The sequence below is a fragment of the Leuciscus leuciscus genome (genome assembly GCF_965113295.1).
Source record: "Leuciscus leuciscus genome assembly, chromosome: 22".
In the NCBI taxonomy this organism is placed as follows: Eukaryota; Metazoa; Chordata; class Actinopteri; order Cypriniformes; family Leuciscidae; genus Leuciscus; species Leuciscus leuciscus.
This window is the reverse complement of record NC_138746.1, coordinates 30236909-30261225: the sequence shown is the minus strand read 5'-3', so window position 1 is coordinate 30261225 and position 24317 is coordinate 30236909. Positions and strand designations below refer to the sequence as shown.

Genomic DNA, 24317 nt, shown 5'->3' with positions numbered 1-24317 from the left:
CTGGGCGCAGTAGTGTGTTCTTGTGTATAATTAGATAAAGTTTACAAGCTTTGAAAGTTGGAAATTAGCATGAAGCATCAGGGCTCACCTGGGAGCCAGAGTCCCACAATGGGAGTAGTTTCCCGCCTCTCTCCTCTATCATTTCGAGGAGGAGGGAAAATGCAACTGAAACTGTTTTACAGAAGACAATTTTGAGTGTCTCCTATTTAATAGACTGTAATGTTGTTTTATTCTAAATAAATAATGTTGCTAACTTACTGTACCATGGTATATTATGCCAAATTTAGAGGAAACCAGGGCACTGTTGTCACAGTTGTCATTAAAAAATACTGTAATTTGTTACAGCCAAATTCATATTTTTTTTCACAAAAATAATATTAAAATATTTTGTATCCAATAAGACAAAAACATTCATAGAGTAAAAAGATTATTTATTATAAAGACCTTCCCATACTTGATTAATATATTTATTTAGACATAAGCCAAAATGCTACTGTTTAATTTTAACAACTTAATTTTGCCATAAAAAAAGCTAAACTATAATATAAAATCAGAAGTTTCACATAAGATAAAACTAAAAACATTTTGTTAGTCAATGTTTAATTTACTACTTACTTTAAATAATGACAACTTCAAAAGACCCTTATGTTTTTTCCCCCAATCAGACCATTGTAAAAATGCGCTTAAAATAAATAACATGGTTCTTTCACTATTTCAAACGCATGGCAAGTTGCCTAAATATGACATCAAATGTCAATTTGCCTTAATATTTAGTCATGTAAGGCAATTCTTACCTCAGTGTGTTTTACCATGTTACGTGTTACCAAAGTCCCTTCAATACATAAAGTCTTTGGTGTTACCTAAACAGCCTCAGCAAAAAAAAAAAATATATATATATATATTTTGAAAAAGAGACTAAACCATTAAACTACAGGACTTTTCACTCAACATGCTAGAGTTACTAAGCTTTGTGTGAAAACTACATTTATTCTCTGCCTCTAAAATGGTTCATAACTTACACACAGACAATATGGCATATGCTTTCAAATGATATAAATTATACATGTGGTAAAAGAACTATGACCCTCAAGCATAACATGAAACAAAAAAAGCAATCATCATTGTGTCCCTTGTCTACCAAATGCAAACATTGTGTTATTTGTGCCGCGTTGAATCCCTCTCCCTCTCTTCCTGCAAGGCTCTGATAGTCTCTTGTACTCACTTTATGAGGTCAGATAGCGGGCTGTTGCCCTTGTAAAAACGGCTTCAATTATTCAGTGAAGTCAAGTTCTGGTTTATCTCCCACTTGTTCCCAGCCCTGAGAGGGATGGTGTGCGGGTTGGGAGAGAGGGGCATTGTGGGCCATGTCCCTCTCAAAGCCCGCCTGCTATTGGAGTGTCTGTTCAACAGGGCTCCTGCCTCTAATTACCAGCCTATTTGCAGTGGCTTCAGATATAAATAACTCAACAGCTGCTCCGAGTGGGTAGAGGAAAGATAACAGCAAGTGTGGAATTATAGACAAAAAAAACCTAAAAAAAAAAACTAACACTGGCCGTCTATGATGTGGCCGTGACAAGTTTCCATCAAAACGGAAAGTGTCTGTTCACACTGAAAGTGAAAATGTTGCACAATCAAAGGGAGTCAGAATATATTTGATGTTTAATATAGAGTTGCACCATATCCTAACCAGACATGACACAGTTAAGTGACAACTGAATAAATCTCTCTCTTCGATGTCATTCTGAGTTTCTGTCCTATCCAGCCATGATCACAATGACAGGCAGTGTTTTTTTTTATTTTGTTTTTTTTTATATATATTTTTGTTTTAGTCTTATTGTTTTTTGACAAAAATATTCTTTAAAATGTAGTCAGTATTTCATCATGTCAAATTTTACTTTACATTAATCACTGTTAATATTTATCAACAATACATTTTTATAAAAAAGCATTACAGTTTCGTGAAAACTTAAAGGGATACTCCACCGAAAAATGAAAATTCTGTCATCATATACTCACCCTAATGTTGTTTCAAACCTGTATGAATTTCAGCAAAAGAAAGAAATTCATACAGGTTTGAAACAACATGAGGGTGAGTTTATGATGACAGAATTTTCATTTTTCGGTGGAGTATCCCTTTAAGCATTTTTGTATCCCACGGGCAGATCAACAGAGGGTTATTAATGCTGCCTGTATGTGCTATCTGAAATTTCCTACTTCCCACTTTGTCGCATTAAAGTGCTTTGTTGTCGGAGAGAACAGGACTCATTTAGGACACCAGGTTTATTATTGCCTATTTATTGGGAAAATCTTATTAAAGCCAAACGGATATTTAGCATTTCATTCACTGACAATTAAATAAACATTCACCACGCTTATCATCTTGCTGATGATTCTGGATTTTCAGTCAAATACAGGCTATTTTTGCAGTGTATAAAACATACAATACGCTTCAGATTATTCATATGTGTAAATATGCACTACTTTAACGACAAGACAAGGCGATGCAGCAGTTGTGAAGAAATAAAATAAAAAACTAATAAAGAATAGCAGTCACAGCAACAGTTGTTCTTCCCTCCATGTTTGAAGTTTATGGCCCGCGCAACTCAGGAACTTGGGGTATCAATTATTAAATTATTATTCCCAGCATCCCAGTGGAAAATACGACTTGAGAGGGCGTTCATGTACGAATTTTAACTAGGAAATGTAATTCCGATAGCATGTGAAGGCAGTTAAATAACAGTTAGGCTATTGAAATGGTAGGTTTATCATTGAAAATTGTATCGTACTATGTCGACTCTTTAAGCAGCATTAAAGCTGACAACGTTTTGCTTCAAGGTTGGATGGAACTGACGGAACGACAGCTTCTGTCAGCCTTTCCCCTCCGTTTGGCCTAAAACACTGTGGTGGTTGTCATCCAGTTTGAAATGTTGACCACAAACACATAGGTTTCCCGTTGTGTCGTCTCTCCGTATCATATTTCGTATTCTTTGCAGCCTTTATCCTTCACAGGAAACCCAAAGTAACTCACTCCCGCTAAACGCTTACTTTTTGAATTCTTGAACCCAGGAACAATACAAGTCGACACCATTATGACTAAAAGTTTGCTAAGAAGTGTTTCCTATAAAGCAAGGAGCCTGGCCAAGCTTTTCCATAGCAGACTGGTGGGAGTGGCCTTGAACGGCAACATGCCAAGTGCACTAAGGGTTTCTTTTCTTTTTTCTATAGTCAGGTAACACCGATTTTAAAAATGTTTTGCTTTTCTATAGGCAGCCAATTAAGTTTTATCGAAAGCCCATTTTGCCAGAGGTGAAGTACCCCTTTAACCATTTTGCTTGTTTAAGGCACTAAAAGTGGATCATGATTTTGGACCAATGAAATTTCACAGGAGGCTGAGGTACACTGACAGCACAGAAATCAAAACCAAGTGACCAACAAAATGTCATGTTGCTCATCACAGCTGATTAAGAGTGTGTGTGAATTGAATGCCATGGTAAAACTGACACATTTTCTTTTATTATTCATGCTTTAGTTCCTTGAAAATGAACATACTTTCATTGAGATTTCTTACAGTATTGTATTCTGTCTCCTATTGAATCCTCTAAAACTAATTTAAGCTAATTGCCAATAATAAATTAACAAGAGCTGGCATCCTCTTGCCCTCCACTGTGCTTGAAAGCCTACAATGATATCCAAAGAAACTATGGCATACAACATGGCGATTTGTAATAAAAGTCTGGCTGAGCGTTCTCCCCAGCTCGGTGATATGCCTCCAAGGGAGAGCTACAGGCACCATTTAATGCATGTTTGCAGAAAACTACTCTAAACAGGCTCAAATTGAGAGGTGATTATATGGACGATGTGGGACCTGTTATAATTACTTCAAACCGCTGTGTTGGTGATAATCTATGGTAATTGCAAATTTCTGAGCTTGAGCGCCACATGTATTTTCTTTATGATGAAAGAACGAGATACACATCCTTGGAGATGCTTAATGCACGATGCTTGCACCGAAGATGTAATTGTTTCACCTTGTAGAAACCATCAGAAAAAGCGGTCAATAAACAAATGGCGTCCATGTGGACACCATTGCAATCTTCACTCTAATTTAATTCAAAATTAGATTAGATATGTTCGTTTTAATTAGATCAGTTCGTATTGCTATTAATGGCATAACAACACATAACTTAATACCTATGTAAACTCTAGAGGAACAACCCACAATTTTCTGATGATAATGTGAGTGGTGCTTACCTGTGCAAAACTCACCGCCATAATTCTGGGTGATTTCCAAGACTGCAGAACCTGATTTCACCAAGTACAACATTTTCCTGGATCAACATCTTTGTTGGTCCTGGAACAACATTTCAATCAACCAATCAGGTTTGAGGGACAAGTTTACAGTTTATGTCAAATTTAGGCTTACACTTTAAAAAATGTTGGGTTGTTTCAAACCATGTTTTGGTCAAATATGGACAAACCTAACCATTGGTTTAAAATTATAAACCCAACGGTTGGGTTTGTCCATAATTGACCCAGCATTGTTTAGATTGTACAAGGTGCTTCTACATCAGTGTTATTCAACTATCATTTCCCTCTGATTTTAGGGATACCTTGTGGGTAGGGTTAGGTTTATGGGTAGGGATATGATTCAGACAACATTTTCAGACATACAGGAATGTTATTTCAGGATCAACAAAATATGTAGTTGATCTACAGGAACGCGTCTAACTCGGCAAAATCAGGATGCGCTCCAATACCTTTGTGCATTATTTATTTATGATTATTATTTTATTTTTTTCTAATAATATAGATTGATTTGAGTTTATAAGTAACATACACAGTTGTTCTAATTAACAATTCATAAATTGATTCAGCTGAGGTATTTTATGTAAATTCATGTAATTAATGAAAATATAGCTCAGGGGCCGTATTCACAAAGAATTTTAAGGCTAAAAGTAGCTCCTAACTGGCGAATTTAGGAGCAACTCCTAAAAATAATGGGCGTGTCACTCGTAACTTTAGGACTCCTAATTTTTTTGACTAAGAGTAATTCACGAAGCATTTTAGCCCTAAAAGTAGCACCTAAGCCTGGGACAGCTTAAAAGAAGTCGAGAGGACTCCTAACTCACTAAGACCTATTCACAAACCGCTTTTTGTGGCATTTAATGTTGCGATGTTTTGAAATGCGTATGCGGCGGCTACAGGAGCTTCCAATCGCGAGGGAACAATTTTGCATTGGATGCAATAACGCCACCGACAACAACCAAAACTAGGCTACTCATTGCATGTAAACTAATTGTAACGTTTCATTGTGAATCAAAAATGTTCTTCTCTTTGCAAACGTAGGCAGAGGCATATAGAGACAGATTAATTCAATAATGTTGCAAAGATATTGCATCAATCCATGTTTCATTAGGCTACTATATATTTGTTTTGCCTTACTCTTTATTCATTTAGGCTATTTATTCAGTTATTCATCATCTTCCGTCCTTCGCACTACTTGTGTAGCGCACGCATTCTCAGACCTGTCACCTGTCACTCATCATCGTAGGGGAGGTGTTTGGAATCATTCCCGCGTTACAATCATCAGCCAATCAAGGTGGTCACTTCAGTCAAGCTCGTGCATGAGTAATGACGTCATCCATAGCAACGAAGACTCACTCTTAGTTTAGGAGTTTTCATTTTTCTTTACTAAGAGTAGGTCTGAAAGGCGTTGTGAATAACTTTTAAGAGAAAACTAGCTAAAATCTTTTAGTGCGATTTAGGAGTACTCCTAGTGGTAAGATAAAATGCTTTGTGAATACGGCCCCAGGTCTCTTGTCATTGTAAGTCTATGGGATTATTGTGCCCATTTTATCAACCTTTTGACAAAACCCGTAATTTTGATTGTTTTGCAAATTAATAGCACACCTCTCAAATAGGGTTTTCTTTAAATTGATTGGTGGAGATGCTGTATACTCTCCGACAAATGGGTATTTGTGCCCCTGAACAATTGTTACAATGATATTTGCCTAAGCAAACACCACTCATAGTAAACACAAACACAAGTTGGCCAATTAAATTGAAAGAGTTCAGCGATTCAGTGTTCTCACTTGAGCAAATTAAGCTTTGATCTTTCTCCTTCTTTAAGCAATACCAATTACTGTGATTGCCCTATATTGAGGAGACATTCTTGACATTAATTACAAGAGAAAAAAAGGAGATACTCCAATTAAGATAATAAATTACATTGACCGCCTCCCAACAAATGCTGAGTTTGTCAAATCTGTTATTTTACGAGGCTCTGATGGCTTTTATACGTGTTCTCACTCCTTCTCAGGTGACAATGGCGTCAAGTGGCTCTCAAATCAAGTGTGCTCATTTATCAATTGAAGGACATGTTGATCATTATTACTGTGCCTTAATTCCCCTGCATTAACAAACAAAGCTTCAAGGATATATGTAGGATGAATGAAAAAGGATCATCCCTTTTATTCCCCTATTCAAGGGTCTAGCCAGCTTACATAAAACTTAATTCACTCAATAAGGAAAATATGTTATTTACACATTCACATAATTTTAAATCCGTATTTCTATTTTAAGCACTTGTATGTTCCGACCACATCTGTCAAGCTCCAAAAAGGTACATGCAAGAACTAACAGAGTTGTCAGTGGCATAATACATGGTGCGACACCTCAAGAGTGTTATTTTTCAATTTGAACATGGATGCAAATGAGATTTCAGAAGATTTTCAAAAAATGACTTACATTTCATTTGTTTGTTAATAATCTTGGGATTAATGTTAACTGTTTTAACTTGACAAAATAAGCACAGTCAAAAGCAGGTGATTTAAGTAAATTCAGGTAAAAATAAGGCAAAATTATAGAGGGATTGGAGCATTGTGTTCCAGTTTAAGGATGTCAGACAAGTGCAGAGCGCATTTCAAAGTCTAGAAGAGACGGTGTGTTTGTGCATGTGCGAGGGAGGGTGGGTTCGGGTAGCACCCTGGGATTCGCCGATGACAGGATGCAGGAATCGGAATACGGTCCCTCCCGTTGTCTGAGAATCCAGTGAGGGTGTTTGCCATATGCTCGTCGTTTCCCAGGGAAAAGGAATCGGAGGATAAAAGCGACAGCAGCTATGAGCCTTTTCAATATGTTCAAAGCCCATATGAAAATTACTGTACACAAGTCTTCTACAGAGGCCAATTTTAGATCAAAGCCTGAACAGACAAGAAAGTTACAGATGACGAGGAGAGAGAAATTCGAGATAAGTTGTGCTGTGCTGTTTGCTTGAAATAATATAATTAGTCTTACAAAATAAAGACAATGAAAGAAAATGATTCCCTTGAAATAGGAAAGAAAACAAGATAATAGTCTTAGATAATAGTCTTCTTATAGCAGGTCACTACACCTAGTCGTTGCTAAGACATTAGTTGGTATCTATAATATTCTAGCAGTTTACATGGGGTATTGCAAGGTGCTTGTTAAAGTATTTTAGATGGTCGCTTAGGAGTTGCTATGCAGTTGATGGGGTGTTCTAGGTGGTTGCTAGAGTGTTACTAGGCAGTTTCTGGGGCATTGCTATGGTGTTAGTAGGTGGTTGTTGTTCTGGGTCGTTTGCTAGGTGGTTGATAGGCTGTTACTAGGCATATGCTGGGGCACTGCTATGGTGTTAGTAGGTAGTTGTGCTGTGTTTGTTACGGGGTGGTTGCTAGAGTGTTACTAGGCAGTTGCTGGGGCATTGCTATGGTGTGAGTTGGTGGTTGTTATGGGTCATTTCTAGGTGGTTGCTAGAGTGTTACTAGGCAGTTGCTGGGGCATTGCTATGGTGTGAGTTGGTGGTTGTTATGGGTCGTTTCTAGGTGGTTGCTAGAGTGTTACTAGGTAGTTGCTGGGGGAACTGCTATGGTTTTAGTAAGTGGTTGTTGTTTTGGGTCTTTGCTCTGTGGTTGCTAGAGTGTTACTAGGCAGTTGCTGGGGCATTGCTATGGTTTTAGTAAGTGGTTGTTGTTCTGTGTTGTTTCTAGGTGGTTGCTTGTTACTAGGCAGTTGCTGGGGAACTGCTATGGTTTTAGTAAGTGGTTGTTGTTCTGGGTCTTTGCTCGGTGGTTGCTAGAGTGTTAGGCAGTTGCTGGGGCATTGCTATGGTGTTAATAGGTGGATGTTGTTCTGGTTTACTGCTAGGTGACAAAAACTCCATGAAACAGTTTAGAAAATGATGTGTGATCTAGGACATTTATACAATGCATGCCATTATAAAGACTTTTAGGTAAAAATGTATATATGACAACTAAGGTCAATTGCTCAAAGTTTGATCTTCATTCAAGCATTAATTTTGTTTCTCATAAAAATAGAATTAAACATAGAAATACATTAAGCAATTATTGACATACAATACAACTATGCTGCTTTGGAAGATAATTGAACAGAATAAATAGTAAGCACACAAAAAAAGAAAAGGAAAAAAAGAAAGGTAAACTAAAAATGATCTAAATTAAATAGTTTTAAGTCGTTTAACCACGATGCTGTCTATGAATAATGACTGAGATATTAAAGAAATTAATTAAAGAGACCGTTTTCACTCACCTTGAATGCAATGCAGTTGGTCGGGTTGAGAACAGCCCACTCTGCCTCGCTCTCCTGCACCATCTGGCCTAGTTTTTGTCATTGCTTCCCCAGGAGAGACTGACCTGAGCAGGAAAACACTGCAGGAAGCAGCTGCCACCCTGTGCTCACCTGCAAGGAATCCACACATAGTGACGAAAGTTTCGTTGGCAAAACAGAACAATGTAGACTTTAGGATGTGCAATAGTAAGAGTAACTTTAAAAGGGAGCTGCTTTCATTGCCATCTGTTTGCTCGACAGAGAAAAATGGCTGGATTTATTGAAAAATAATAATATTTCATAATCCTAAAGGGTTGTTCAAAGAACAAAAGAAAATGGAAGTGATGTAAAACAGCTGTGCACATTGTCTTTAATCAGAGGGGCTTGATTTCAGATTTGGGATTGTGATTTCCTTCCTTTAATATGCCTGTCGACAATTCTCAAATTTGGGTCTGTTTCTGTAGGAAACCACATCAAAGCATCAAACACGTTATTGTTTCCTCACACATCAGTCGACATGCTAATTTCGCAAAGAGGCAATTAGAATTGGTTAATAGCAAGCACACTATGTATTAATCTCAATGTCTCACCCATGGCCTGCATATTCATATAAATATAACATGACTTGTCACCACTCCTGAAATTTATTGGTTTTCCACCTTCACAAATTAAGAGTTCCAATTTATGAATATTTTAGCACATGTGCGCTCTGCGGGACATTTATCACCGGCGTCGCTATTCTAAACAGAATAAATGAGCAGTCAAGCTGCCGCGCAGCCGGACGTTCCTGTGGACAGATTAATGAGAGAGCAGGAGCGATGGGGCAGCCGGGCAGGTTGGGCCTCCCTTGGAGGGGAGAGGGTGGAAGCACTGTGAGAGGAGGACAGAAGAGAAGAGATACCGGAAGAGCTGAAAGCACGACTGAGATCCACGCCAGAGATTCTCGTCTGATCTACGTGCACTAAAATGTTGCACGTAGAAGACCTCCACAACTGTCTAATTACCCACAGTTCTCTGTCTAATTGCATCACCCATTTCTAACCTTAATGATTTTCTACTGATGTTATGTCAAAAAGAATGCCGAAATGTCAAACGAATAATGTAATAATCATCAAAATGTTGGCATAATGCCAAGAATGTTGCAATAACCAAACAATTGTAATGCTAAAATAATGTCAAACATACTGTAATGTCAAAAGACTGTTGTAATACCCAAAAAAATTTGATAAAAGAAAGTTAAACAAGGTTGTAATGACAACGTTTTGTAACAGCAAGAATCGTGCAAACTTTTAAATAAAGTGTTAATGTCGAAAGCATGTCGCAATAGTAAAATAATACACAGTCACAATAATGTTTAATGCTGTTATGCCTCAGATTTTTTTCTCAGATGAATATCATAATGCCAGAATTATTTAATGTCAAAACTGTCATAATCGAAAAAACTTGTAATGCCAAATGTTGCAACTTGCCATGCCAAAGAATGTCGAAAAAAATGCTGTAATACCAAAATGTATTGAATACCAAGAAAGTTGCACAAAAAGGTTGTAATGACAAAATAGTGTAACGTTAAGATTCGCGCATTTTTTTAAATAATGTTGTAACGCCCAAATGTCGCAATAGTAAAAGATTTTCAGGTTATACTTTATTTTAAGGTGTCATTGTTACAGTGTAATTATATATTTAAGTACTGAGTAATATTAAGCAACTACAAGTTCTCACTATAGGGTTAGGGTAGGATTAGGATTTGGTCGACGGTTAGTTGCATGTAATTATGCATCATTTACTGTTATTACTATGGTAAGTACATGTCACATGTAACAAGGACAATGTCAAATAAAGTGTTACCGATTTTCATTATTCTAAACAAATGCCATAATAATGATGCAGTGTCAGATGATTGTCATAATTATACAAGAATGCTGTAATGTCAAAATAATGTTCTAAAGTCAAACAGTTTTCATAATGCCAAAACATGTTGCAATGTAAAAGTCCTTGTTACGTATGTTTCGTGTACTTACTGTAGTATAATCAGTAATTATGCATAATTACATGCAACTAACCCTAAACCAACCCAAACCCTAACCCTATAGTAAGTACATATGGTTAATTCACATTACTCAGTACAATGTATAATTACACTGTAACAAGGACACCTTAAAATAACGTGGAACCTAAAAGGCATTTAGTAATGCTAAAAGAATGACAATGTCAAAAGAGTAAACTTGGCTCAAGAGGTGTCATGTCACTGTATCATGTTCTGCTTTTGAGAAGCGGCATGAAGGTATTCATCCATCCAAAACAAGCTGCCACCATGCGGAACAACGTTCCTAAAGTTTACTTTGTGAAAAACCCATCTGCTATGGGAGAAAGCATCACTCGATAACAGCCTCAGCGGTGACTCAAAGATGTGTGCCTTATTTCACATACTCCCACCCAAAACACCTGGCACAGATAAGAGTGAGATCATTTAGATAAAAGCTGGCAGAGGATCTGTATCCTGGATCCCTTCCATATCGCCGAGTTCTGCCACATGCTTGGTGTCATCCTCAAGGTTTCGCCTGCCTTGGGGAGCGAGAGCCCAAGATTAGAGAAAGAGAAGCCCTCGGTGGTGGTAATTATTTCTGCAGCTTCAGTTCTGTCCCGCCCCGGAATGCTCTCCGCTCACCTGGCTCTCTCTACCACATCCGAAGGAGGACGAGAGCTCGCTCTCCTCCGAGAGAACCGCAGATCCGCCCGGCTTTTCATAAACACTGGCAGCTGCTCCGGCAATTAGCCATGCGCTCTGTACTTTTACAACAATGCAATCCTCCCTGATCTCCACAATTAGCCTCTTAATTGGGTCTAAACAACCAAGGCGGAACAGATAAATAAAAAAGCGGAGGAGAGCGGAGGGGTTGGGCGGCTGAAGCTCCAGAAGCCGAATGCTCTCCCTCTGCGGCCTTTGGCATTTTGCCGTTTGTGGCGGAAAGGCGACGGAAAACACTGCAGATGAAAAAAAGAAAACAAGAAACTCAGCGTGACGCCTCATATTCAGATTGAAAGTGACATGTCTTTGCCCTTTACTTCCTATTTAACTATCCAGCTCTGTGAAATGCTAACATTTCGTGTGACAGAGGGTGTTATGGTGACTTTTAAACACGCTGTTCAGTGCCTCATGATTTTGTGAAGATGGCTTATATGACCCAAAAAGCACACTTGACAGAACAATAACCATGTCTATATATATCTTCATATGGGGATCCGATTCTAATCTGTTAATTAATGATGCTTGCTAAGAATGATAGAGCATATTCCTCATCATCCCTTAATTAACATTAATTTAATGTCTAGACCCACACTACAAATTATGATTTTAACAGTTTTATCCAGCATTCTGTATTTGAATACATATGGGTGCATTGCACCAAATCTGTCAAGGACATATTTGGATCGTATTTCACCCCTTTTTTTTATTTTATTTTATTATATTTTACATTAAGAAAATAAAGCCTGTTTTAGAACCATTAAGACTTTTTAGTATTGTGACAAGCACGTTTCTCCATACATTTGTATTACTACATTCTCATAATGGGCTGCATTCTCATTGCCTATTTAATAAAAGATTATTTCATTTGTAAAGTATTTACAAATATTTTGGTAAATGAGACAGTACAGTAATGGGATTTACAAAAAAAGTTGTGTAATTAATTATTGTGTGCTTAAATCATGTCACACTGGTTCTAAAATAAGTTTTATTTTATATATGCAAAAATAAAAACAATTCTTTTTTTTCTCTTTTTTTACGCAACCTGGACTTATTTTTGTGTGATTAATTTACAAGGTAGGATTTGGTTCTAGTGGGCCCGAATATTGGATCACTAGTGTTTCCTTATATTATTACAAAGAGAAAAGTTGTAGGCACTTAATATCAGTCACTTATATTGCAGAGGCACATATTAATGCCGGAACATCCATGCTGCTTAATCTGACAAATCATTTAGTTACAGTGCATTAACATCAAAGCAAATACAACACCAGAATTTGTCCATGACGCACGACTACTACAAGGTCCCTTGCTTTCATAGAGGCCTTTTCTTGTCCATTTATTCCTGAGGAGCATGTCTCAACTAAAGGTTTTTATTTTGACTAGTGGTTCTTCTCAGCAGGTAGAGTTTGAGGCGTGTGTGTGTGTGTGTGTGTGTGTCAGCTGTGAGTGCTGACAGCAGCGTCTGGCCCTCACACACACCACTCCAGCAGGGGAGCCCGACCGCACCGTACAGCATTTCTATATCAGCAGCACACTCAGTGTGCAGCCTCCACAACATTACACACACACACACACACACACACACACACACACACACACACACACACACACACACACACACACACACACACACACACACACACACACACACACACACACACACACACACACACCTCTAATAAAGAATACAGGCACCATCTAGTGCTTTCAATTGGCAAAGACTTATAAATACAAAAATACATATTGCACAATACAAACTTCAAGATATAGGATCTATCTATCTATCTATCTATCTATCTATCTATCTATCTATCTAAATTACAAAATTATCTATTGAATAGCTAAATAAAGAACAGTATAGAGAACAGCTGTTTTACAAATTCAGACAGCAATATTTACAAAACAGAAGCAGTGTAACGTCCTTTACAATAATCCACCTTCTAAATAAATCTTATAGCTTCAGGTAGTGTAGTAACCAGCAAGAGTATGATGGCATATTTGATGAGCTTTACACAGTCATCGAACTGAACTGAACTGAACTGAACTGAACTGAATGATCACCGAACTGACCTCAGCTGACCAATGACACTATTTTCTTTTTAGAGCTACTGTACAGCAGAAATAAACTCGGTTTGCACCATTATTTTCTGTTCATCCATGTTAAGCTGTACAATTATGTATTGTATAAAGGGCTTTATAAATAAAAGTGACCTGACTTGAATGACTTGCTGAGGGATAAACATATCAATGTCTGAAGTGTGTCGAACACGCATGTGGGCTAATGCTCTACTGAGGACAACCAAATAGATGGAAATGTCATTTGAACTAATAATTGTAAAGAACCCTTCTAATAAATACTGATATTATGTTTAACACTGCAAATGAATCAAATAGTGTTGTCTGATTCTACAACAAACGACTCTCAGTTGAAAATAATTTAAGATATTTTATTAAAGAGATGTCACATTTTGCCAATTACTTTTTATTATTTAGCAATTACTGTTTTTATTGTTATTAATAATAGCCTATTTAGTTAGGTGATATGTTATGTCGGCCTGGCCTAGGCTATATATTAATTACAGCAAACATCACTCACCATTTTTACTAGGCCTACATCAATGATACTACATCAATACCTTGCATTTAACTTTTTTCTTATTATTTTTAGTGTCAGCATATCTGGTATCACATTCATAATACACTGTTTTACTATTTCTAAGCCCAAAGGAGTGTATGCACGTTATATTAACTCACCGTACACTTAGGTTACATTTACAGGATAGATTGTTCATTATTAGGCCTACTTATTTTAATTTCCTTAATATTATTTTTCTTACGCCCCCGACATTTGGTTTTAATATTTAAAATTTACTTTTGTACTGAATTCTGTACGTGGTCAAACTGTTTGTGGACAACAAAAACAAAAAGTGCATTGAGAATGTAAAGTTTCACGAGATGTCGCGAGATGCCAAGAACCAATCAGAGACGCGTCTTCGTGTAAACGTACAAAAAACATGGCGACGATCAGGAGAGCACTCTTACCTGAGTAGCCAAACACTTTCAGTGTTTAAACCAAATATCGCAAACGTTTTGTTGCTATTTCAACCAAGTTATGACTACTGAAGCGGTATTGTTCATATTAGTTCAAATAAACCATGACCGACAAGAGAAACATCGGCGTGCGACATATATCAGATGCGAGAGAAAATCAGAGCAGAACTCTCAAACTTTCCCAGAAGAAAGTGAAAACAAAGACGCGAATGATCGGACTCAAACAGTCACAGTCTCCGTCTTATCACACTTCATACAGCTGTCGCAAAGGTAAGTGAAGTTAGGTTTGTGAGACACCAGCATCGGAAAGCAGCTGTTTATCCTTACAGAAGTAACGTTAACTTACTGTTACAGTGTCATGGTGTATTACCGTGCGACTGGACGATATTGATGTATAATGTTATTTGCATGGCACTCCAGTGTGCCTCAAAGAATAGTGTTATTCTACAGTGGTAACGTTACATATCCAAAAACTCATGATGCTAATACTTGTTAGTGTCCACGTTAATTTTTCCATACAAAGTATAGTGTTGTTGACATTTTTACCTTAATTCTCAGATTTTACAACCCCCAAACGTCGACCAAGAGTCAGATTCAACGGTTGTTACAGCGGAGATTCGCCTAATGAGACTGAATCTCCGCAAGACATCATCTGGGATCCCAACTCACCCACGCAAAACTTGAATGGCAAGTGTGATCATGAAACTTACACTAGTCGGTATTTATTTCTTTTCAATCACTTGTGTAGCGATTAGAGGTTGGTGGTATGAGCAAAACTTTTACATATGGCATAAATATCTCATTTGATTTTCCTATGAATTTTATGGATGCAAAAAAATTTTTTTTCATAACTAATGATGTGACATCAGTGCAGCAACATTTGTACATTACATAAAACTTAAAGTCATCATGAAAGTACGATTTACACTATTTACTTTGTTAGTGCACATTACTATTCTAGTGGTGAACAATATCAAAATCTAAAAATGTGCTTCCGCTCTAATCGTGTTCCCTCTCTGATGATGTCAGTTTGATGGCTTGGCTGGAATATCCTTAACCACTTTCCTCCAACCGTCAGTCTTCAATGAGCGAGGGATAGAGAGGAGGTGCGCTAAAATAAAACCCTGCCCTCTATTCAATATTCCGTTTCACTTGAAAATGTCACGACAACACTGAAGTAAAGTCGGTTGCAACTTCCGGTTCACACTGACTTGAAGTAAAAAATATTAAAATTGCAAGTGTTTTACATCCAGCTCTGTTTGTTTGCATTACTCCATCTTTGTATATTGTCGTATAAACTCCAACTGTAGATATATTTGTAAGTGGATTGCCACTGTGCATAATACCACCTTAAACAGATAAATGTTGCTTTCTTAATCAGTACTAAATCTTTGTAACCATTCACAGGAGGAGGAGATGTGAAAGTCCTTGAGATATCAGAAATTGTCAATAGGATTGCACCAAAAGTAAGTATTAAACAATATTTATATCCATATAGAATGGAAGTTATGTATGTAATGGTAATTTTAATCTAATAGTTATACTACGTTTAAGGTTGAGAAGTCTAAAGAAAGGGACTCAGTGCTCCAGTGGATTGGAGACAGTGCCATACCCTGCACTCCAGAGATCACACAGCCCAGAGTCAGGAGAATCTCAGCACGGTACGTGTCCTCTGATCACTAACAGGCTCAATCCTTAAAGCGTGCCTATCATGCTTAAAATGTCTCTGCCTGACAGATATGCTGCAACTGTATGACTCTCTTCACCATCTTTTCCCATTTTACCACTGGATCTGTGTTCACAGTGACTTTGAAAAAAAAAAAAGTGGAGATAAGATTAGAAAACATGAAGATCGTGTTGTCATAATTATAGCTGAGACACTAAGAGTTTGGTCTGTATTGTCAACATGGAGAGAAGATGCTGTTTTGAGTGCTGCGAATCCACTTTAGCTGTTTTTTCCATAGTTGGGCCAAACCGTTCTCTTTACTTAACTGTTCCTTTCTGTGCCGATCTGGGCCAACCGGTACGGATATGGTACTTTTCCCTCTTTTTCCACCTCTCTTTTAAATCCTTTACGGTGTGTGTCCACTGGCGCAGAGTGAGCGCTTTCATTAATTCCTATGGAAGCTCAACTTTGGAATTAGCGGCAATTCAGGGGCGGCAATTGCTTGAATGGTGAGTTCATTATTATTCTTAATGAAAAAACGCAACAACAAAACAGTGCAATGACAAACTCACTTAAATAGTCGTTTTTACATTTCGCTTTGAAACCAAATCTTCCGCCATCGTCTTTGTCAGTCAAGAGTGAGGCGAAGTGTGGTGAAATCTGATTCCTGCTGATGATCCGGGCTGCGAGTCTTGTTCGGCTCACGCTGAATTGACCATACGCGTTCAGTTTTTAGTTGTAGCGTCTGTTCTCTAACTGAACTAAATGATTTTGATTACTATAAAATAATCAAAACGATGATGTGGGGCGTTGCCTGCCTATTTATCGGCAGGAAACGTGCAATATATTCCATTCCCTCTCTTAGAAGTGATTAGAAACAACTTGGAGCTCAACAAATATAGCATTCCTGTTTAATAAATAATAATAAAAAAACAGAACAGTCTTTATCAACAAAGTAATCAAATGTAAAACATTGCATAGTCTCCACTGTATACATTAAATATAGATTAATCCTACTAAATCTTCTAAAGAGCTGTGAGTGAATTTATCTGCCTTTTGTTTATTAACATTAATGACACAGACGGCAGCAGGAATATTACGCTGCTGTCTCTTTAAGATGGAATGCATGGATCCAATATACTGTTACACATGCGACTTATTTCCCAACTGTTTATGCTCACATAAGACATAACCCCACGGTGTTTAAGCAAATACTCACTAAGCTCACTAAACTCTTTTTATTATCGAGCATGTTCTGCAGTTTAGCAACAGTAGACTGTATTTTACGTCAGGTTTGTACTTCTAGGGAGTAAGGAATGTGCTGTGAAGGAAAGAAATGCGCTAAAATATCACAGCCCTAGTTTCTTGCTGTCGTTGCTTTAGGGCCGCTGTCGCTGCAATGTCTCCACTCTCTGCCAAGACGTTGCAAATGTATTATCCTTCTCAGACGCCTGGTAGAACTGCCAGACTGAAGTATTTTTAGCTGTGTATAGAAAAATTGTCTCGCGAATTTTGCGTCATATGATCAGCTCTTCTGATCAGCCTTTATAGAGACCACCGATCAAACTATATAAAGCTATTATCGGCCGATAACAGTCAGTGCCCAATCAATCAGAGCACCCTTAGTTTGTTTTGGCATACACACTAATATCACAGATTTATGATTTTTCAGATTTACATTAATTCCCCATCTTTTTCCTTTAGGCAGAGCAATGTTGAGGACCTCAAGAAACTTGCCAAGCAGTTTGACATCAATATGACTCGTCAGGACAAAGAGAAACAACAGGAGAGCACAGAAAAAAGAAATAAACTCAAGCTACAAAGTGATGGTACAGAAAGATCAACATCCATCCCGGTCTCGTTGGAACAACTACCTGGCTGCTCATCTCTAGCCCGCCAGGAAGAGGAAGAGCTTCAGGCACTGTTTGATGGTCCCACTCAGCACGTAAGTGGGAGACTGAGCCCGCCATCAGCAAACTGCACACCAGAAAGCAGTACTGAACCTGGAGCTCAGGCTGGACAGAGGTCAAGTTCTGCAGCAATCAAGAATGCTCCTGTGGACGCACCTAAAGCTACTGAGGCGAAGTTTGATGATGACTGGGAAAATGATGACCTTCTGAATGACACATTTGTGTTGGAAATGACCCAGAACCCAGTGTCTTTGAATGTAGCTCAGAAACAGAGCACTGCTCAGCCCAAGTCTTGCTCTAAGAAATGTAATTTTGAGGCCAAGGTTAATCCCTCTGTATCTAATGGCAGAAACATCTGTTTTGAAACTCAACAGAGCACCAGCAAAAGCAGCACCTTTACCAAGACACTTCCTGATGTCAAAACATCTAATCGAAGCACTTTTAGGTTGAAGCCACCTGCTTCTGTCCAGAATCACACTACTGAGAAGCTGCTAAAGACTTCACCTGTGAATCAAGAAAAACAGCCAACACAGCCATCCCAGGATACAAAACAAGGAGAGCTTGATGGAATGACCAAAGATGGTGGAGTTTCAAGTCAGTCCTCGTCTGTTCAGTTTGATGGGGTTTCAGAGGAGGACATGAAGTCTCTGTTTGATTCCGATAGTCTGTGGAATGACGAAGATGACGACGATCTCCTTTTTCAGGCTTGCGATGATGTGGAAAAGTTATCGGCCAGTCAAGAACAGCAAAGACGCAGCGAAAAGTACAAAAATCTTGCACATGACAAATCAAGAAGCTTTGCATCTAAAGCACCTTCCTCCGCTGACACCATTTGTTCTCAGAACATGGGCATCAACAGCAGGGGCCAACCACAAGAACAAAGCAAATCCACACGCGTATTTGCTCGCTCAAACTCAGTACCGTGTACAAGTGGCAGCTCTGGATTTAAACAGGGCTATGGTGTGTTACAGACAACTAAAAGTTCCAGCTCTGTATTAGGGAGTCATAGTGGACATGCACAAAACCAATCGAATCAAGTGAAAAGTGCCTTAGGATGCAGGCCTGGTTCTGCCGGATCCATGGACACCTCAAAGACTGTAATGTCACACAGCGCAACAGTAGGAAATACTTCTAACTCCCACCATTACACGTTCAAAAGACATCTGTCGGACTCCATGACGCTGACCAACAAAGGTAAGCTTTGTACGTTGTGGCACTGACACCTGCAGCACATTAGCTCTGAAACTGCATCATAGAATACTCCTACAGGAGATGACTGTAATAGGCAAGTTTGCTTAACCTGTTAAAAGAATAGTTCAAACGTAAATGAAAAATCTGTCATCGTTTGCTCACCCTCATGTTGATCCAAACCTGCATGACTTTCTTCCGTGGAAAATGAGAAAAAAAATTCAGGAATTTTCACATTGCTCTTTTACAATTCAATGAAAGCACAAACCAAAGGACCATAAAATTATCTTAGAAGTAGTCCAATAGATTTGTACATTATATGTATAGTACATTCCAAATCTTTAACTGCTAAAAAATGTTGGTTAATGAACCAATTTTTTTTTTTTTTTTTTTTTTTTTTAATCAGCGAGAACAAAGATAACGAAAAATATGCATAGTGACGATAATTAACTACATTTCAATAAAACCGTACTGTTTATGAAAATTACAAGAAAAAAAATAACACTGCAAGATATTAACATTGCTCAGATACACTATATACTATATGTGTGTGTATATATATATATATAAATATGCGCGCAAGTAAAATATAGTAGTTTTAGGGGCTGTTTACACGACACCATTTTCAACTAAAAAGGTAAAACTTTTTGTGTGTTTTGGGTAGGGCTGAATGATTAATCACACTTTCCATGTAATCGCACTTAAATCGAGATTTGATTTGAAAGATTTGAAAATCGCAAATTTATTTTATTTTTTTTTATGCGCAGCTTGTCATTGCTGTACGGCTCTGTAAACGCTGCTCCATCTGAAAGCACTGTGAGTTTGAGTCACTTATAACGTGCATTTGAAAAAGCAACACGCGTCAAACATCTTTCCAAAACATGAAGCATTTATGAACCTCTTGTCCAACAACAGACAACATTTAATAACATGCATTTACTCCAAACTCACTTCATAACTACAGTTGAGCATCCTTCTGTGAGATGATGTGCCTTCTTACACAGAATAAGGCAGTCATGTGTTTATAAGTCATGTTTTTAATCAAAGCGTTTCAATCTTCTGTTTATTCAGCTACAGCAATAGAGATTTCTTTTTGAGGATCGTTTTGATAATGATGTCGTCTGTACGCGGAAAATTCAAAGGAAAAACTTTTCAGTATTAAGCATATTGTTGTCGTGTTAGCATACCCTTATTGTTACAATTAATCTAATCATGGTCAGTCATTTTGGGAGGTCAATGACATTATTGAAGATGGGACGGTCAATGACAATGATTGACCACCAGCAAACTAAACTTGCTAGTGGGTTGATTAACCTACCCAGAGTGTCCTATTAACCTACATTAATAGGACTATTAATGGGACTATGAGATTAATCAATACATTACAGGTTGCATCTGCACAAAATTATGCAAAAGAACAAGTGAGTGTAAAGTTGAACTGTTACAAGGTAGTCAGAATGTGTAGGCCTAAGTCACATTCTTTCACTAAAATGGACAATGAATAACTGAACTAGGACTCACTATATTGGATTAGAATAGTTTACTCATCAGAATGCTGTTGTCATACAAATGCTGCTGCATTTTTAAATTAATATATAACATGTTTGATTATTTGGTTTAATTATCATCAAACAAATGCTATTTTAGGTAAAGGATTCCATTAATTTATTTCATCAATTGTGAAATTTGACAAAAATAGGGCAAAAAACCCCCCAAAAAACAGCTTTAACACTGGGCCCAAGTGATTATTAACTGAAAATATTGGCCTTGGCGTCACTCTTAAATCTTATTTTCACTTGCACATACTCAAACATGGCTGTTCTTGAATGTTTGTGAGATACTCCAGTGCCGTTGGTGTCCTTAACATTAAACCTGGCTGGACTCTGGGAACGTGACTGAAATTTTAGAGCTACAAAGGAAGTGAATATTTCCAGTGTAAATGTTTTTCAGTGTGTCTCTCTTACAAAGATTTAGTGTGGCTATTTCAGTATTTTCGCGTTCTCCCAGAAAAGTTCCGCGTAGCGTTCACCCAATACAGATTTCAGGAACTTGTATTGTATCTTTCAATATACCTTCTGGTGTTCATTCATGTTTATTTTGTGTTAGATTAGATTAAAAGAGACATTCTCTGGATTTAAGAATTGATATCGGTTCATAAAAATGAGAATTTAAAAATCAACTTTTTTTTTAAACTCAGCCCTTCTTGATTATGTCCTTGGAAAAGAGCAATGAAAAACATTCTTCAAATATGTTTCCTTTGCAGAAAGACATGAGGATGCGAAAATGATATTTTTATTTTGGGGTGAACTGTTACTTTAACTATCACATTGGCTCTGTCTGTCTTCTAATGTACTTGCTGTTATAGAAAAAGGGTGTAGAGAAAGTTTATGAGGGCTGAATTAAACATTGAAACTCCGAGATTACAATTCAAGCGTTAAAAGTTTTACATGTCCCAGTTACATTCCATAGAACCGTAACCCAACTTTTGTTGTTGTTTTGCAGTTTTTATTTCATCCCATACGACAGCCAAATGTTCAGCTGCCGAGATTGAGAGGAAGAAACAGGAAGCGATTGCGAGGAGGAGATTACGGATGCAGGCGAGTCAAAAAGATGGAACCCCGACATAGGACACCACAGAGAAGCTTGTACTGTACTGAATGTCAGGGATGTTCTGGCCTGTAAAGAACTAAATTATGTGATTATGACACAGTAATGGTAGCAATGAAGGCTGGGAAGCATATAGCCCAGAGATCACATTTCAGTCCTCCAAATCCATTACTAATTTAGAGTTGAACACTAATTTGTCTCTTTGAAGGAAATGTTACTTGAAGATTTCTCATGCTTTTCTGAATAATGTACTGCAGTGTCATATCTGTCTAACTGCCAAACTAAATGGCTTGAGTTACAAAAGAAAGCAATTTCTCGCACATTACGGTTCCGTTATTACAACCCAGTATTGTCAGTAAAATTTATGGCTGATGTCTGCAAGTCCTCCACACTTTTTTTTTTCAAAATTTGATGAAGCATTTCTAACCATGTGTCATCTGAATCGTGAAAGAAAAGGAACAGACTTCGGATTATGCCTCATTATATGCTGTTACAAATGTAAGGTCACTTTCAATTGGTCAGTATTAGGTCTAGTCTTCTGATCATAGTCTTTACCTGTTGTTAATGGGGAAAAAAATACTTGAATATTCATCAATCAAGCTAAAGATCCTGGAGATCTTTTTTTGTTGTTGTTGTCTGTTACATATTTTTTTGTTAAACACAATTGTGTCAGATTTAAAAAATGCAAACAAAGAAGCAAACGTTATAGTGTATTGTTGCTTCCAAAAGTCTCGAATAAAACATTTTGAATGTTGACTGACTGCAATCTTTGAGTCTCTATCAGTCATATTTAATCGATAATTACATCCAGAAATAGTTCAGATGTCAAAACCTCATTCATAACCAATTTCCTTCTTAATGTGTAATGCTCTTAAAATGTAATCTTTTAAAAATTACATTTTCAATGCTAATAATAAAAAAGCCCATCCACACCTGGTTTATTGTATGTCACAATGTTAGTCATTGTGTGCCTTGGGGAATGTCGGCATATCATTGGGATCCGGCCCTTCTCAGGTGGAAGCCACACAGGTGTGTGTGTGTGTTTGTACTCTGCCGGTCGAGGCGCAGCAAAGCGTATTGTAGCATAACCCCCCCCACCACCACCCCACCCCTCCTCTCCCGCACAATTACTGTAAATCAAATGCCACAGTAATTTGGCAAGAGGATGAGGACTTTTTTATTACTGTGATTATGGTTATGATGATGACTACAATTTATTCCAAGCAGATGATGAAAATGCTGGGCCCTACAGGTGTTGAGTTCATACAATATAGAAGTTGGTGAAGGATTTTTCTGTAATGTGGCATTATCAAGCTGCTGTGGAACAGAGTAATGGGTGTTTCTGTATTTTTTGCGTCAAAAAATGGAGAGCAATTACTGATTATTGTGATGGATCCATGCCATGCAGCGAGAGCGTACTCTGGTATCAAGCTGTAGTAATTACGTCAAATTACTGTGTCTTGGTGCCAGATGCAATTTGCATTTCAGCATACTTGTTGGTTTGGGAAGAAACAAGATAACGGTTCTCAGACTAAGCAAGAAGGAAACTCTAACTGTAAATTGGAGTCCGGAGACTAAAATGTTCTTGAGCTGATGTTAATACGGTGTCTTAAAGCTTAATGTACAGTGGTGACATTGTGCTTTCTCAAAAACTAACAACACCTAATCCCTTTCACTCAATAGTGACCAATGTAGTGTCATGCCCCCACTTACCAGAGTCAATTCAGCCAGAGGGAGTTGACGAAAGCTCTGACAGAGCGTTATCTGTGTGTTCACAACATTAGGACACCGTATGGCTAAAACTGACCATAGAACTTTGACAGCCTGGGGAATTATGGATCTTAAAAGGAGAGTACACGCAAAAATAGTGTTTGTCACTCACTCTCATGTGATGCCAAAATGCTGTTGGAACACAAAAAGAGACATTTTGAAGAATCTTTATGCTGTGCTTTTCTATACAATTACATTGTATACATTAGTTTTGAACTTCATGAAGAACCTTTCGTTTAATCAAAATGTTATTTATAGTGGGAATAGGTTCTTTTTCTTATTAACATGTTCTTCATAAAAAAAAATATATATTTTAAGAACTTAGCTAAAATGTTCTTTTGGGAACCCAAAATGGTTCTTCTATGCATTGCTGAAAAAACACACACATTTTGGAACCCTTTTTTTAGGGTTATTTTTTTACTCACCCTCATGTCATTCCAAACCCGTAAGACTTTCGCTCATCTTCGGAACTCAAATGAAGATCTTTTTTGATGAAATCTGAGAGTTGTTCATAAAGTGATCATGTCTCTTCATGAAATTTGGACTAAACCACTCAATTCATATGGATTACTTTTACGATTTCTCTATGAACTTTTTGAAGCATCAAAATGTCAGTTGCATAGCTGTCAATGGAGGGACCGAAAGCTCTCAGATTTCATCAAAAAGATCTTCATTTGTGTTTTGAAGATGAATGAATGTCTAACGGGTTTGGAATGACATGAGGGTAAAAAAAAAAATCACAATACACCATTTAAGAGTGTATTTTTCTATAAAAACTACAGTTTATTGACCA

General features: G+C 37.6%; 1 protein-coding gene and 2 long non-coding RNA genes across 4 annotated transcripts; 2 read left to right on the top strand and 1 right to left on the bottom strand.

Moving 5' to 3' along the window:
• Positions 1-5815: 5815 nt before the first annotated feature.
• LOC309487124 lies at positions 5816-15066 on the bottom strand. 2 transcript variants are annotated; one of them, XR_014201763.1, is made up of 4 exons: positions 14930-15063; positions 11252-11568; positions 8569-8718; positions 5816-7202 (listed from the first exon to the last, which is right to left on the bottom strand). It is a non-coding gene; the product is annotated as an uncharacterized lncRNA (long non-coding RNA). The 2 variants fall into 2 exon arrangements; XR_014201762.1 differs by lacking the exon at positions 11252-11568 and having other exon boundaries at positions 14930-15066.
• On the top strand, positions 14324-22510 carry etaa1b (ETAA1 activator of ATR kinase b). The gene is made up of 6 exons (XM_082154609.1): positions 14324-14653; positions 14942-15070; positions 15791-15849; positions 15938-16044; positions 17754-19153; positions 21650-22510. Exons 1-6 carry the CDS (start codon positions 14488-14490, stop codon positions 21772-21774), a joined length of 1986 nt encoding a protein of 661 aa, XP_082010735.1. The 5' UTR covers positions 14324-14487; the 3' UTR covers positions 21775-22510.
• LOC309487137 lies at positions 19163-20832 on the top strand. The gene is made up of 2 exons (XR_014201778.1): positions 19163-19583; positions 19731-20832. It is a non-coding gene; the product is annotated as an uncharacterized lncRNA (long non-coding RNA).
• Positions 22511-24317: the final 1807 nt, after the last annotated feature.